Raw genomic sequence first — 15,677 nt, forward strand, 5'->3', positions numbered from 1 at the left:
AGAATGAGCTGAAAGAAAAGATTCATGGCAAGATAAATGATGTATATCGGCCTGGGGGAAAAGGCAGAGCACAGTGTCCTCGCAGTTGCTAGGGGCAGAGGCCGAGCTGTGAACGTCACCACTCAATAGTCTCAGAATGTCTCGTGGATGCAACTACCTAGAAGCGTGCACTTCGGACATTCATGCAATTTGAGAACCAGTATCGAAGTAAGGCGCGCCATATTAGCCTCGGATTGGTAGCTTGAGTCATAAGATGGTACAAAAAAGGTACAAAATGGCAGTGAAAACTCTATTTCCTGTGACATTATTGGACGGCTTTTGTTCACATTGATATACAGGACTAGCTTTCACAACCGCACGAATACTTAGACTTTGCGCTGAATAGTCTAAGTTTGCCATCAGTCACTTCAAGGTCAAAACCTAAATCGGTTGCATGGGAGTGGATCCCCTTGAGTAAGCTTTGGCATGAGCAAAGTTAGACCTATGAGGCTCGCGAATCCAGGGGGAGGATCAGTTAACTCTTAGAATGTAGACAATTGGGCCTGATTTTGACTTATACTTGTATTGATGGCCATCATGGCTTGCTAACAGCATGGCTCATAGTTAGTCGCATGACACCCAGAGATATCGTATCATAGGTCCATAGCCAAGATATACTTTGGAGTCTCCCATACACAATGATCCCGCATCACCAAGCTTTGGTCCTCATCACGGCTTCTCCGGTCCTTGAGCATATTGTCTCCAGAGAGGGTTCTCCAACAAACTTTCCATCGCGCTATTCTCAGTACCAACAAACACTTCGACACCAGGACCTGCCTCAGGCCGATCAGGCAGAATAATATGCATTGAGTGAGTCACTCCCACTGAAGGTGGTCGAATGGCTTTGATTCGATCTCCCAGCGCAGGACCCCATTGGATATCATAGAAAGGAAACTCTCTCCATGAAGAGAATAACGCATGGTTGCCTGGCATGTCTAGGAAGATGACAGGTACCAGTCGTGACACGTTACCAAGACCATCCACGAGAGAGCTGATGGTAGCGAGATACGAGTCCTTGGACTTGTTCACGGCGCCTCGGACAACAAGAGCAATGTCTGCCAGGCTAGCATCGTCATGTTCTAGAATCTTCTCGATGTCCATGACGGCTGGTGCGAAGCCAAGAATGTTTCCAAGAGTATGTTTGTGAATAGGCTTTCCAGCACGACGGCGAGCATCAAGAGCCAGGCCAACCATAGATGGGCCAGTGGGTTTATCCTCGCCCTCCTTCTTCCCATGCTGTGCTATCATAGTGCATCGCCAGACCAGCGCAGTCAAAGCATCGGTCGTGGAGACGTACGAAGAAATGCCATCCGACTTGAAAAGCTTTGCATTGCAAGGCGCTGCAGCTTCTTTGAGTTCTTGGATCTTCTCAGGGGAGAAGTAAAAGATGTGGCCGTGGTGAATTGGTGAAGCTAGTTTTGGTGGGGGTCCTTCAGGTGTGAAGGGTACTTCGACGTACTCTGGATGATCCTCGGGCTTGCCGACGATGGTATCAGATAGCTTCATTAACTTGGCTCTATCATCGCAAGGGATCTCGGCTGGGTTCGTGATAGGCAGGCCTTGAGCTTTGCGGACTTCCTCTGCGAAGATCTCAGTAAACTTGTACGCTGTTGTGCCATCGATGTAGGCGTGAAGAAAAAGGACGTTGAGAAGAAGACCGCCCCTGATGAAGTTGAGCTGCACCATGGTAGTGTTCAGTCGATCCCCAGCACGAGGCCATTCTCCACCTAGACCCCGTTGACAAACAACATCAGGGTCCAGAACAGAGGTAGGATATCCCCGACGCTTCAGCTCCTCAAAACAAGGAAAGTCTTGGTCGCGAAGGTCCTTGACGAGAAAGTCATGTTCAATCTCATCACCATAATGACGGAGCTGCAACAGCCCCGTCTCGAGATAGTCAGCAGTAGGAACAGCCTCACACCCAGCAATAGGTGTACGCTCTTTGAACGCTGAATAAGCCGTCTTAAGAATAGACGTTATCTCCTCAGCATTGTAACTCTCACCAAGCTCAAAGTGCAGAAGACTTCGGATCCATCCCATAGGGCCAATCTTCTCGGTGGGAAGTAAAGGGGGAGCGAGATCAGGAAGTGGTGTGACCTCTTCGGTAGCGACGGTCTTGGAGTGGAGAGCGGGTTGGTCTACGACCTGAACCTCTGTTTTAGCGGGAGCCATGATGAAGGATTGGAAGATGTGGGTATGGTTTCGTTTGGGCTTTGGTGGAAGGGGGCCCGACTTCTAATACTTGGACAAACGAAAGGGGTTTTTTAACAGGCGAAGGTCGCCACGCGGAGGGATGGACTGTTTCGGTCCTGAATCTTCGTGTTAACCGTGTGAGTTTCAGGGCGTGCTGCCGCGGTGGTTACATTGTTGGTCCCGAGTATGAGGATCTGCAGTGTTGGTTGAGGAGTATAGACGGGGGCCAAGCTTTGTTGGGCCGCTCGCTTGGGATAAAAACGTTACGATAGAGCTCGACATCCATCGACTGACACACCTTTCGGACCAAGCTAAGTAGGACTCGGTGGGTTCGACTGCTCACATGGCCAATGATATCGTATCCTTCTATCTAAGGGATCAAGAGAAACGTTGTATCGACCAATTGCGAATTTTTGACCCAGCATGCCTCGTCTAGCAATCATGCTTGAACTTCATAAGAACTACGCAAAGCAGCATCCAAAGTGGAATACCAGCCAGTGGACCTTCCATGGGCCAATATGCGTTTCCAAAAACGAACCCTCGGACCAAATCCGACATGCCGGAGCCGCTATTCCCAGGATCATCTTCGACTCCTTTACCCTTCTGAGAAGCTAAAGCCGTGATAGTCTCTAAATCAAGATAACGCAGACTAAACGAGCCCTTGAATGAAACATTACAAGCATTTGCCGTGGATCCCAGCGGGTCCTGTCTGCATAAACGGTTGAACATGGACCAACAAGCCCTGAAACGTGCTTGTGCCGGCTATAAATCCCCGTAATATCCGACCGGAAGTACGTCGCGGTGACAGGGATTTACTTCCGGTGGTGCCATTTGAGAGCCGCAAGTATCGTCTTGGCAGTTCATCTCCCGTCTGGTAAGAGTCAGATATCAGTCTCGATATAACTATCATCGATATCAAGAGTATTCTGACCTAAATAATGCAGAATCTTCTCAAGAGGGTCGAGTCGTTCAAAATCATGGTTTTAATAATTTAGAGAGTATTCCCTCGAAAGCCAGAGACCCCTCCTAGGATTTCTCATTCTCCATAGCAGCCAACAAAAGGTAGCATCGAAGTGGACTCCAGCCCCATCAAGGCCTGCACCGAATTTTCACAAATGGCCTGTTTGATTTCAATTCCGCGTAAGCAAACGAAGAAAAGAACGAGCCCGTAACGGCTATAGATTTGCAGTGGAAGCCTCGCCACTGGAAAAAGAAACGACCTTCCTGTCCCTGTATCTCGCAATGGTGATTACTCGACTACGCGGGTAAAAGCCCATTTAACTAACCAACAGCCCATGGTATAACTTGCACCGCCATTTTTGTTTGTCATGTTCTGCATGCAGCTAGTCTGAGAACTCAGATATGGAAGTTGACCCTAACATCGTAGCCATTTTTGGGCCACCGCCGAAAGGTCTAGATCTTGAGAAGAATGTCATCACCACTTACAATACCGTCGTTTGTGTTGTTCTCGGTGTTGCCGTCACGGTTGTCGCTTTGCGATTTTACGTGAGGAACATGAAGTCAGCGAACATTGAGATGGACGATTGGGCCGTATTGGTCAGTCTGGTAAGTTCATTCACCGAAATGATCGGGTTTTGGCTGACGCGATGCAGCTTTGCGCTTCAGCAACTGTTGCTATGACAATACTGGGTAAGCAAGCTCTGTTAATCCTTTTGAGTCCTGGCGTTAATGGGTAATAGCTGGAGAGCACGGCTCGGGAGCTCATGTTTGGTCAATCAAGCTCACCACTCTCGTCGACGTCTTCAAGGTACTTCTACCACCGAACTAGACCAATCTCCTAGTCCTATACTCACTCAGCGCCAGATCGTCTACGCCGAACCCTTCGTATACGCCCTCGCCGTCACATCCGTCAAAATCAGCATCCTCCTCCTGTACCGTCGCCTCTTCCCCCTTGGCATCGACAAAAACCGAGTGTACACAATAATGTTCTGGATAGCGACCTTTTTGACGACCGTATACCCTTTTATCCTCTGGATCACCATGCCTTTCGCCTGTAAACCCGTCAGTCATTTCTGGAACCAATACCTTGGCGCTAAGGGCAAGTGCATCGAAGTCAAGCTGTTCTTCCTCGTTCTTGGAATCATGAACATGATGAACGATATCATCATTTTGACTGTTCCGATACCGAGAATTTGGACACTTCATATGAACAATAAGACTAAGATTTCCATCATTTGCATTATGCTTCTTGGCAGCTTGTAAGTGGTTGTATAATACCATGATGGGTTTTCAGCTGACTTTTATTAGTGTCTGTGTCGCCAGTATCGCGCGAATCTACTACCTCTGGGGCTTCTTCCAGAACCTCGACGCAACATGGTGGATGGGCCCGTCTTTCGCATGGTCCAGTCTCGAGCCCTGCGTCGCAGTCATCTCTGCTTGTCTACCAACCCTAGCGCCTCTGTTCAGGATCAAGCGCATCAACTCGACTTCGCGTGGTACACCATCAGGACCAACTGACCTATCCAAATCCGGTTCCAAGCACTTCCAGCTCTTCAGTGTCAACAGGACGAAAGGGAATGCTTTTGGTAGTGATGATGATGAGGTCGAATTGACATACGACGTTGGGAGGGGCGGGACTGGTGATGGGTCGATTTGGAAGAATCAGGGGAGCTCGGCTGCCGAGCAAGGGATCGTTGTTCAAACGCAGGTTTCGGTGACGCACCAAGACAGGAATGGCCGTACTAGCACAGAGTAGATATCGTTCTTCTAGGCGCAAAAAGAAAAAGATGCTTTTAGAAGTCCACGCTTGGAGTTGATGGGCATAATGCAAGACAGCGCTCTCTAAATACCACCACCGCATCCTCTATGTTCTCTTAGATACTACTTGATGTTTATGACTTGCCTAATCATGCAATGCTGCCGTCACGAATTCAGTGTATAGCGATGGTCCCGTAAACGGTATACCCTACACTGTACAATTCATCCTCACAGAATTCATCAAGTTCAATAGAAAGGATAAGTTGGCCCGGAACGGGGCCGCATAAGACAAATCACAATATCATCACCCAAGAAAGAGAGGTTATGCACAAAATTCATTTACCACTAACGCCACACGTACTACTGAACAATTTGTGTATATACTCCCCAAAGTAAAAACTTACCTGCCCCGAATCTCACTAAAATGCAAAACCGCCGCAATTCCAACAGAGCCACGACCTGCGCGGTATTTCCCCTGTTACCCTTCCTAGATGTTGCTACAAATCATCATGAACCCCCAGAGCCCCACGTTTTCCCCTTTTTCGCGACAATCACCAGCTGTTAAGACTCCGGCGCCCACCAATAGCTTGAATCTCGACAAGCTCCTTCTCCAGTCTGTCGATTGCGTACAGACAGTTGGATCGCATGATTCCGTTTAGTCCCCAATAGTGCTTATGTTGAGCCTTCTCCTGAAGGACAACGATCTCCCGCTCGATCTCCCCACGTCTTCTAGCCTTGCTAAGCTCTTCTAAATAGGTCAAATATCCACTTGGAACCATTACAGAAGTGCCTACTTTCTTCACAAAGGCAGGGTCCTCGCCTCGCTCTTTAGCTACCCAGTAGTCTAGATCATACTGGCGTGTCTTGCAGAGCTCACCATAGCCTTGTCGGCCGATCATATGGGTCCCATCATGGATGGCCTGCTCGTACATCGCGGCCGTGAGGGGATCCAGTCGCAGATGCTCCACGACGAAGTCTCTGCGGCCGTTTGGGGTGAAGAAGGTAGCTGCGCGTCTGCGTGCCATGAAGGCTGGTGGTCCAGCCATGTGCTCTGGTCGCTCAGCCGTATACGCTGGTGGTTCCGCTCTGTAAGCGGGAGACGATGGTCGATCTTGTGCTGATTGCATCTTGCTGTTGTTTTATGAGGGTTTTGAGAGTGTGTAAGATAGTTAGGTGAGGAATGTGGAGATTTGTTAGTTGAAGAAGATATTCTCTGATGTGATTGCTAAGAAGAGCTCCTGAGGAGAAAATGAAACTGTCGTAGTCCCGGCGGAAAGAACTATTTATACGATATGTCTCTCTACTGTGTACTTCTCATTAAATTCGAATCGTTCACATCAAGTCCAGATATTCAATCACTCTGGATAAATTGTGCTAGAAAACTTCTTCGCAAGTCAGATGAACATGCTGACGATATCGTCATGATGTACGGTTCACCAAGTAGCAAGAGCTCCAGTTCGCTCGAAATGGCGGACACAGCGCAACACTCTTAGTAATACTATCTGAAACACTGTTTATCTTTTTGTGAATAACAGTTATGTGTGTTGCACAGGCAGGCTAATAGGTGTTCTTCAGCGTGTTCTTAGGAGTGACTATCCGTGATACGGGTTATCAGCTGGATATGCTTATCTTATCAGCTTATCGCTCACAATCTTTGCTCAGTATCGTTTCTTTGCAAATAAACAACACACATGCAAATAATCCATGCTTGCAAAAGACAATATTGGATAGAACAAATTTCGTATAACGTGTTGTCAGCTAATAATTCACTAGATCAAACTATCGATTTTAGAGTTTGGTGTTACATGCAGCTAACAGATCGCGTTTCCCCTCTCTGACGATTCCTCCCTTGAGAACTGTTCTCTCATCTCAAAGCTTATACTTGCAAGCTTGTTCACCCTTCTCAATCTCTGTCATTTCCCCAAAGTTCTTCATCGTTTTTCGAAATGTCGGATCGTTTTGATAGCTTCCCCTTCATCAGCTTGCTGAGTGGCTGGGGTGTCGTTAGGTAAGGCCGCAATACTACCATGAAACGGAATTGAACTGACTGATTGTTCTTTGCCCAGTGGCCCGGGACTATTGTAAGTTCCTCGAAGCTCATCGATCGTATATCAACTTACCAAGTACAGTATGCTACGCAGCCTGGTATCCGGCATCACAACCGCAACGGTCGTCGGCGTCTCAAGCGGCATGGCCGGCAGCATGATTTGGGGAACAGCAGGCCTACCCTTCATCATCGGCTCATCTCTCGGGTTCGCGTTTGGTAGCTACCGTTGGTACGAAGTAGCGACCAGAGAAGCCATGGTTCAGCTGGAACTCTACCCTGCGCTGCTGCAAATGCATATCACGTCCAACTTTCCCTGGGTGCCGGATCTGCATAGTAGAAAGAGGAACTGGTATACGGCTGAGACGTTTCGGAGGTCGTGGGTGATGAAGAGCATGTTGGTTGTTGGTTGGCTTTCTGCTGAGTCGTCGCTTCGTGAGATTCGTGAGCGGAGGGAGGCGAGATTGGTGGAGGAGTATGTCGCTGCTGAAGAGGAGTCAGACTGATCGTGCTCACTGGCAAACAGCTGCTTGCTGGTGCGTTGGTCATGTTCAATGTGTCGAGACATATAGGTCATCGATTAGTTCACACGCGATTGTTAATGTTCGTCCTATTTCTGATGGCATTTGGCAGGGCCAGCGTTGGTGGTCTGTGATTGGGTAGCGTAGCAACGCGCCGGCCAGATTTCATTTAGTCAGCCACTCGGTCAAAATGACACATTAGCTTTTGCCCTCTTTCAGCTAGAATAGACTGTGCTTTTCCTGTAAGCAAGTATTAACTCTCAATACATAAGCCATTAGATATATAGGTTTATCTATGACGCGACTATCCTGTCTCTCACAGGTATATAATTAGACTGTGTGACTGCAGCAGAAGACCAAACAACCCCCTGTCTCGCGTCGACCAGAACAACCCCGCTTTTGAGATGGCGTGTCTCCATAAGCTCGAACCTGCATGAACAGAGGCTTTGGACAGATCAACAAAAGAGCATGGCCAGTATCAGTATCTAGTTCTACTGAATAAGAAAAGATATAAGCGACACACCTAAAAGCGAAACAGCTCTATTTACAGCGAGTGAGTCGCGTCAAATGTGGTTGAAACATCAAGCGCTGACACATCTAGATCAACCATCACCACAATTAGTATCCAATGAACGACTCTCAGCTTCAAAGCATGACTTCAATCGCCCCAGCGGCCAAGCTAGCCGTCCTCATCGACGCAGACAACGCCAGCGCCGCCATGATAGCCTTCGTCCTCGCCGAGTTCGCAAAATACGGCACCACCTTCGTCAAACGCGCTTACGGCGACTGGACCAGCAACCGCCTCAACGGCTGGAAACCCCAGCTCCTCCACAACTCTATCCATCCTATGCAGCAGTTTGCATATACAGTTGGAAAAAACGCCACAGACTCAGCCATGATCATAGACGCTATGGATTTGCTATACTCTAACAAATTCGATGGGTTTTGTATTGTGTCGAGTGACAGCGACTTCACGCGTCTAGCGTCGAGGATTAGAGAGTCGGGGTTGATGGTTTATGGGTGTGGAGAGCGGAAGACGCCGAAGCCGTTTGTCACGGCGTGTGATAAGTTCATTTACGTTGAGAATCTTGTGCCGAGATCTGGAACCCCGTCGATTGAGGCCGATATGGCTGGACCGTCATCTGCATTGCCGCTGAATGGGCGATCGTCCAGCGATAGACCTCCTCGTGGCCACGCTCCAATCTCCGCATTTACCAAGGGTAAAGGTCTTTTGATGGACTCACCTGCGCCTGCAAGAGGCTTGCTTCTCGAGCAATCAACTCCGGGACCTTCAAATCGTGGGCAAATCGCACGTCTTCCCGAAAGGATCGATATCCAAAAGGACAGGGCTGAACCGCGAGCGAGGGAATCATCTGCAGGGCCATCCAGTGCGCCAAACATCAAAGCCGAGCCCTCCGACGCAGCACCGTCCGTTTCCGCATGGAACAGCACAACAAACGGCAAGCGAAAGAGGCTCGACCCCGATGATCCAAACAGTCCTGCGCGAACCAAACCTCGAGTATCATCACCAGAACCAGGCGAGTTGGAGCCTGAGCCCCGCGCAGTTGATGATCAACTCATAGAATGGCTTCGCGAGGCGGTTGAGGCAAGAACCGGTGAAGATGGCTGGGCTGGCCTTGCGCCTGTTGGAGCGCTCATGAACAGATGGCACCCTGACTTTGATACCCGGTCGTATGGGTTCAGGAAATTACATGAGCTGATAGCGTCAACGGGACTATTTGAGATTGAGGACCGGCGTCCTGGAGAGGGCAAGCCCATTGTCAAGTATGCGAGGTATCTCATAGATAGAGACGACGGAGGTTCGGTTGACTCACGCCCAACGGGGATATTGTCTTACGATAACTGAGTCTTCATCTGTATGGGGCGTTCTGTTTGAAGCGGCGCATTATGGGAATTTTAAATAGTCATCAATGTGTGATCTCTGAAAGTTCCTTTCCTGTTGTGCAATGCCTCCAATATATTGGATTTAGAAGTAATAAGAATTTCCGTCTCTTTCCCTTGTCTTTGTCTCATAGGATATTGATGTCACGTACTCCTCCAAAAACATCTGACATTCCTTCTCCAGACATCAACCCATATACAAAAGCTTCCCCGACTAGGGAGAATCCCTCCGCCCCCTTGATATTACGAAGAATAAAAGGCGTCTCGCCACCCTGAAGAATAGCCACTTTGTCGCCGATCTGTGCATTCCAAGGCGCCAGTCCCATATAACCACGATAAGTTATGAACAACGAGCGATGCGGACATGCGTCGTAGATGCGCTCTATATAACCTCCATACTTTTTCTTTCGTTTGGAGAAATCCCCCAATGGATGTTTCAGCACCTCGCTAGTTTTCAGAATAGGCCCAGGTCTAATCTGGAGAAACTGGGCATTCATCACAACCTCGAGCTCCTTTATCTCCAACTCAAGCGTGACCGTCTCAAATATTCCTCTTGATGCCATTTCTGGTAGCTCACGACCCCATCCAGTTCGGTCATACCACGTCTCGATGTAAGCCCAGTTCATCACTATCAGCCGCTCCAGCACCTGTATAATCGGCTATCATCGTTCTACACAGGGCGTTGGTGCGACCCTCAGCACCACCATAAGGGCAATCTGGAAGCCCAATCAGGGCAAGGTCTTCCCATTCAGCAAGAGAACTGATACTTTTCAGAGCACTCTCTTCTTCCTCTCCCATCGCAGCCTGCGGAGCGCAGCAGCGTTATGATCCTCCACGACAAAATCGTGGTTACTGACCCAGATATTGCAGCCGTTGTCGGGATCGCCCCATGTGTATGATAGAGCCTCATAAGCGTAGTTGGAAGATGACATGGCCGGCTATAGCAAGCATTGTGTAGGAGCGTCGTGTTTCAGAGTGGGCTGAAGTAGTATGAAGAGCCTGATTTGATTGGTCAGATGATCGCAGAGGCTGGTATGACGAGAAGCTCATTTTTCTGTCTGAAACTTTTCGCATTGCCATGTTGTTCTCAGTTCTTGACTAAGTTACTAGTGGCTTATTACAGCCATTAAAGCTCGAATTGCCCGGAGCCTGATTGCTGAAAAAGCGGTTGAAATGTAGACCGAAGCGCTGTGGCGTCACGCAGTTCGCTAATGGCGATACTTGATTGGTGTTGGCCTCCCATACATAGTTTCCAGGGATGCTGTTGAAGCTCCGCCTAATGCAACCTTCTTCTTCCCGTGAACCTATGAAATGGCTCAAAGAAAGCCTCCTTCCTTTCATGCGAGCACTTCTAGCGCTTCTCCTGTTGGGAAAGAAAAGGTCGGTTGAGGCAGATATCTTTGAGAAGGGCTATTCTGGTTATTAAAGGAGTGGTCTCTCGTCCATTCCATAGCTTTCAAGGTTTCTATAATAGTAGCGCGTTATCCCGCCAGCTCAGCTCTCGCTGGATTAAGCGGCAACTCAGACTTTCCCGTGTCTTGCATCTCCGAAGCTTCTACACTATGTACCAACTTCACGCCACTGGATGGCTTACCATCTCCATCGAGCTCAGCCTTCTGATACCCAGATTCGGTAGTGTGAGTAAATGAACCAGGCGGTTTCTTCGCCTTCTTGCCAATCAAAAACCCAGCGCCAAGACCAAGAAGGATAAGGCCAGCTACACCGACTCCTGCGCCAATACCTGCCTTTGCACCAGTCGAGAGTCCACCATCACTTCCTGAAGATGAGCTCTCACCGTTTCCACTGGAAGAACTTCCTCCTTGTTTTGAGCCCTCATCTTCAAGATCTGCTTCGTCGGTTGGCGTGCTAGGCTTGCGTTCGGTTGTAGGCTTGGTATGGTTGCCAACGCACTTGTATGATCCCTGGACAATGTGATTGAGGAAATGCTCATCGAACCAAGAACAATCCATGATCTTGTCACCAGCGAGATAGAAATCTCCTGTAATGACCTCGAGACCAAAGAATTCGACGTTGGTAAATGGCCCGGTCATGTTGATGTTATCAGCCTTTTTGAGAAGATTGGCCGTAAAGTTGAGAAGGCGAGGGTTGTCGTGTATCTGCAAGTCCTTGACGTAATTTAACCTCGGTACTGAGAAGTCATTCAGTGCAATGTTCTCGTCGATGCCAAGCGTGCAGTTTGCCGTCCTGAGACTCGGAAGACTAAGCTCTGAGAAGAAGTTGGAGGTGAAGTTGAGCTTGCCCTTGAACCAATCGACATCATCACCATGTACTTCAGTCAATGATGGTAGACTGGCGTTGACAAGATCCCTGAAGATACCGCCAGCGTCTCCCCCACTGGTATGGGTGCCGGGGTCGCTGTGGCCTCCGAGCTTCTTGAGATTGGGTACTGACAGATGCGTGTCTCTTCCATTTTCCTTGACGCGCAGAAGCCCGACTTCGGGGAGAGACAAGGAGATATAGTCGAGATCTGGATTACTTCTGATGTCCACCGTATAGTTGACAAACTTGAGGTTATCCAGTACGACACGCTCTAGTCCACTGTTTCCCCAGATTGTGATCTCGCGTTTGACGCTCTCCGCCGATGAGGTGAAAAGTGCTCCCCCGGTGGCTTGAAAGTCGACACCTAAAACGCCAATACTATAAGTAGAACTAAGGTTCAAGTACAAGTTGCCCGCCGCAGACTGGCTTGCTCCAGAGCTGATCTGAAGCCCTTGTGATACATTCAGCGTTGGATCCGTATTAATTGATACGTCGCCCCATCCTCCATACGCAGCCAGGCGATAGATGGTTCGTAGAGCTGGAAGCGTTATGTTCAAGTCACCCGGTGTTTTGGTAAGCTTTCCTCCGGCGCCGTACATCAGGAGGTCACCGGTAACATTCGTGAGCGTTGAGCTATAGAACGTAACGTATTCGTCTGGGAAGTCGTTGCTGTACGTGATATCGCCAATGAGAGTCTCGACGCCAGTCATGTTGATGGTCTTCGTAATATTGGTGAGTTGGAGATCGCCGGTGTATGTTGCACAGGATGCCGCGAGGCTCGATACTTGGGTCGTCTCGGTTATCGTCGAAGTTTCCTCATTCGAACAGGCTTGGAATAGTTAGACTGTGCAACGCTCCAGAATATGCAACGACAAACCAGCAATGACGTTTCCAATATGCCCCAATAGGCACATTACCAGCCCGAGACGGACTGCAAATTTTAGACGAGCCATTTTTTCCTCTTCGCTGTTGCAGATGCGATGAAAGAATGGGAACGAGGAATGGGTGAGCAACGGGGGAAGGGGTCTTAAGACATGCTAGGTCCTGCGCTTCAATCAGCCTTGAGTGGTTTCAATTAAGCTTAAACAAGACTGTGGCGTTGACTAACTGTAGCCCGTGTGACTCGGTAGCCCAGGCTGCACCACACAAGAAGCAAAGCACTAACTAATCGTCGAAGGAGCCTGAATAAACATTTACACAAGTCGGCTATTCCACAAAGGGCCAACAACTCTAGACAATTGGTCTGAATAAATTACATGGCGGTATTTATTTACTGAACTAATCTGTTTACGTTGTCCTGTAATGATACTTGACCTGAAAATCTTTCTGGCTGTGGCAGTCTTGGCATTGTAACCCTGGTCAATGAGGCTTTCTGCGATGGCTTCCATTCGATCAACAGTTTCAGCTCGGACAACGTGGCTGGCTGTAAGATTAAAATGCCTCCCACCGTCAGTCTGACTGGTCCAAATCACAGAGTACCAGCTAAACAATGCCATCGGGTCTCCCATCAGATGATAAATTACACGAGCGTAATAATCGGAAACTCATCCTTCGCTTCCAGCTCCGGCTTACGTCCCATAGCCTTTTCGTCGATCAGTCCGAATCCCAACCTCTCATACTCCTCTTCCCCATCGACTCTCTTCACCATTACTGCTTGATAAGCCTCCTCATCTGGTTCTTCAACCTTGAGCAAGATGAGCGCAAATAATTCTTTCCCTTCCAAACCCTTCACTATCTTGAGTGCCTCCTGCGGCGCATCATCGGCAGTAAAGTCAAAGTCGAACCGCGCAAGAGTCTTATCGTGCGCCGTACGGATCGGCGGATTGTTGTAATACGCGAACCCCGGCTTCGTAGGGTCCCAGTCTTTGACGTCGAGATATAATCGCTCCATCGGCGCTTGGATCCGCAGCTTTCCTCTTGTGACCTCGCCGTAGGTATTTGTGCCCTTGAGATCAACCTTGACGTCTAAGACTCTCGCGACTTCCTCGTAAGGTGCTGTTCTCCCGAGGCCGGGGATTCCGTCCACAGATGCCCACGACCAGGATGGTGCTCTGTACTCTGAAACACGTCTGCATTTGAGACTCTGCCAGAGGAGTCCTTCCAGCAGTTTTGATCGCCAAATCCCAACGACATACTCATCTTCTAGACGTTGGGCAAAGATACTCGCGAGTCCAGAGATGGCAGGGAGTTTATCCGACGCATCTGTCAGTTTCCGAGGGCCGTATATCCAGATCAGACTATACCATGACTCATACAGGCTCGCTTTAGGATCATCCTCTTCTTCCTCTTGATCTTCAGCCTCTTTTCGTTCTTCCCGTCCGTCTGGCATATCATGCACATTCACAAACCTCCAATCAAGAGCCGTGCCATCCTCTCCTTGAAATCCCTCACTACACTCAAAAAACATCTGCTGCTTTGTATAAAGCAAGCTCCGATATGGTAGCACTCGTTCCTGGAGAGCCCAACCCCGGTCAGAAAGTGGCTCATCTTCCAGGCTCACGTAGGAGCTAGCACCGGATTCTTTGTCAATCGGAAGACTGAACGCCATGACCTGGCCACTGAGCTCTCCACATTTATACTCAAACATCTTATATTCCCTAGGCGTTGTCTCGCTGAAGAGTCCTTCTGAGTGATCCTTTGCTTTCGAGGCAGCAACGGTTAGATAAGAGTTTGCGTAAATGGAGAGCATCTTTGCTGATTCACGCTCCCAGTCGTCGTAGTCGCCTTGGCAAATGCAGATACTATCTATCCAGAGATATCTAACACCTAGCTCGCGTGCTAGTTTGATAACATCTTGGTGCGTTTGTGACAAATCAGAGATGATGATTTGACATTTACGCTCTTCGAGAGTTGCTTTGGTGGTTGTGAACTGGGGCACTTTGCCCCAACAGTAGCTGAAGAGCAAATATCAGTGACTGTTATCCTCAGAATCTGGCTGGGAGAGATACCTCAGCGATATATATTTTCCACGTTCCTGTCCGTCTGTCTCTCTAAGCTTCGCGTATGGGCTGTTCATATCAACACCCACGTCAACGACTCGACCTGGCAACAGCGTGTCTCCGGGACTGCACTTGGGATGCTTGTTGTATTTAGTAACCCACTCATGAACCCTAGATATGGCCTTCGAAGCTCCGCCATACTGCTCAACGGGTCGTCCACGAATGATCGGAGCCAAAGGATTACCTAGAAGCATCAGCATCGGTACCTCTGAACGGAATATCCCATCTCACCATCGTCTACACAGAGTCCAATGGCCGCTACAAGCCGTACAGTCCGTTTACTTTCAGAGTCCGTCGTACTCATGACCCAAAGCCCATCCCCTCCAACTTCTCTCTTGACAATCCACATTTCCCAGAGCGGCCAACCATACTTCATTTCAGTTCCTGCTTCCCACTTGGGCTCAAGCTCTTCAAGTTCCGCCATGCACAACTCGACCTGACTCAGTATCAAGCGACAGATACCACAGCCTTCATCGTTAGCAGCATTTTGCAGAGCTTCTAGACTCTGATGATGTAGATAGCCTCGGTTATCTTCGGGCCAGAAGTGAAATTCTTGGAGATATGGATATCCGCTGAGGGACGGCCCTGACTCCGATGGGGCTTCAGGAAGATTCTTCCATGGTATTCCTCTGCAAGGATCGCATAGAACCATTTTGTCGTACTGTTGAAGCTGCGATTCTTGGTTTCCAGTAGGCAACAGCGTGAAGTTCGGATGTCAGGCCACTTCACATAAGCAATAATGCCTGAGGCACAAACTAACTACTACTGGTTAACTGCTGGAATGGCTTAAATAATAACTATAGGAACTGTCTTTAATTAATAGATCTTTAAATAATATTATAGTAAATACTATTATATTTTCTTTACTTAGTAGTTATTTATTTTAATTTATTATATTTTTATTTAATTTATACTATACTTTTATATTTTTAAAATTAGCTTAAATAAAGTTCTTAGAATTATCTATATATAATAAGATAA

General features: G+C 48.4%; 6 protein-coding genes across 6 annotated transcripts; 3 read left to right on the forward strand and 3 right to left on the reverse strand.

Moving 5' to 3' along the window:
- Positions 1–708: 708 nt before the first annotated feature.
- FSUBG_7365 (trichothecene 3-o-acetyltransferase) lies at positions 709–2,211 on the reverse strand (the record flags this gene model as incomplete). The annotated part of the gene is made up of 1 exon (XM_036685663.1): positions 709–2,211. The coding sequence occupies one exon, from the start codon at positions 2,209–2,211 to the stop codon at positions 709–711; it is 1,503 nt and encodes a 500-aa protein (XP_036537095.1).
- A 1,383-nt stretch (positions 2,212–3,594) lies between these two features.
- FSUBG_7366 (uncharacterized protein) lies at positions 3,595–4,948 on the forward strand (the record flags this gene model as incomplete). Its single annotated transcript, XM_036685664.1, has 5 exons — positions 3,595–3,798; positions 3,846–3,882; positions 3,933–4,000; positions 4,057–4,451; positions 4,501–4,948. 5 exons carry the CDS (start codon positions 3,595–3,597, stop codon positions 4,946–4,948), a joined length of 1,152 nt encoding a protein of 383 aa, XP_036537096.1.
- A 553-nt stretch (positions 4,949–5,501) lies between these two features.
- FSUBG_7367 (uncharacterized protein) lies at positions 5,502–6,077 on the reverse strand (the record flags this gene model as incomplete). The annotated part of the gene is made up of 1 exon (XM_036685665.1): positions 5,502–6,077. The coding sequence occupies one exon, from the start codon at positions 6,075–6,077 to the stop codon at positions 5,502–5,504; it is 576 nt and encodes a 191-aa protein (XP_036537097.1).
- An 819-nt stretch (positions 6,078–6,896) lies between these two features.
- On the forward strand, positions 6,897–7,500 carry FSUBG_7368 (uncharacterized protein; the record flags this gene model as incomplete). Its single annotated transcript, XM_036685666.1, has 3 exons — positions 6,897–6,958; positions 7,017–7,031; positions 7,080–7,500. The coding sequence occupies 3 exons, from the start codon at positions 6,897–6,899 to the stop codon at positions 7,498–7,500; spliced, it is 498 nt and encodes a 165-aa protein (XP_036537098.1).
- Positions 7,501–8,167: 667 nt separating this feature from the next.
- On the forward strand, positions 8,168–9,382 carry FSUBG_7369 (uncharacterized protein; the record flags this gene model as incomplete). Its single annotated transcript, XM_036685667.1, has 1 exon — positions 8,168–9,382. One exon carries the CDS (start codon positions 8,168–8,170, stop codon positions 9,380–9,382), a length of 1,215 nt encoding a protein of 404 aa, XP_036537099.1.
- Positions 9,383–10,011: 629 nt separating this feature from the next.
- FSUBG_7370 (uncharacterized protein) lies at positions 10,012–15,348 on the reverse strand (the record flags this gene model as incomplete). The annotated part of the gene is made up of 8 exons (XM_036685669.1): positions 10,012–10,221; positions 10,275–10,355; positions 10,986–12,526; positions 12,989–13,155; positions 13,221–14,591; positions 14,646–14,880; positions 14,928–14,954; positions 14,997–15,348. The coding sequence occupies 8 exons, from the start codon at positions 15,346–15,348 to the stop codon at positions 10,012–10,014; spliced, it is 3,984 nt and encodes a 1,327-aa protein (XP_036537100.1).
- Between the last annotated feature and the right edge of the window lie 329 nt (positions 15,349–15,677).

Source organism: Fusarium subglutinans (genome assembly GCF_013396075.1).
Source record: "Fusarium subglutinans strain NRRL 66333 chromosome Unknown NRRL66333_c0000093, whole genome shotgun sequence".
In the NCBI taxonomy this organism is placed as follows: domain Eukaryota; kingdom Fungi; phylum Ascomycota; class Sordariomycetes; order Hypocreales; family Nectriaceae; genus Fusarium; species Fusarium subglutinans.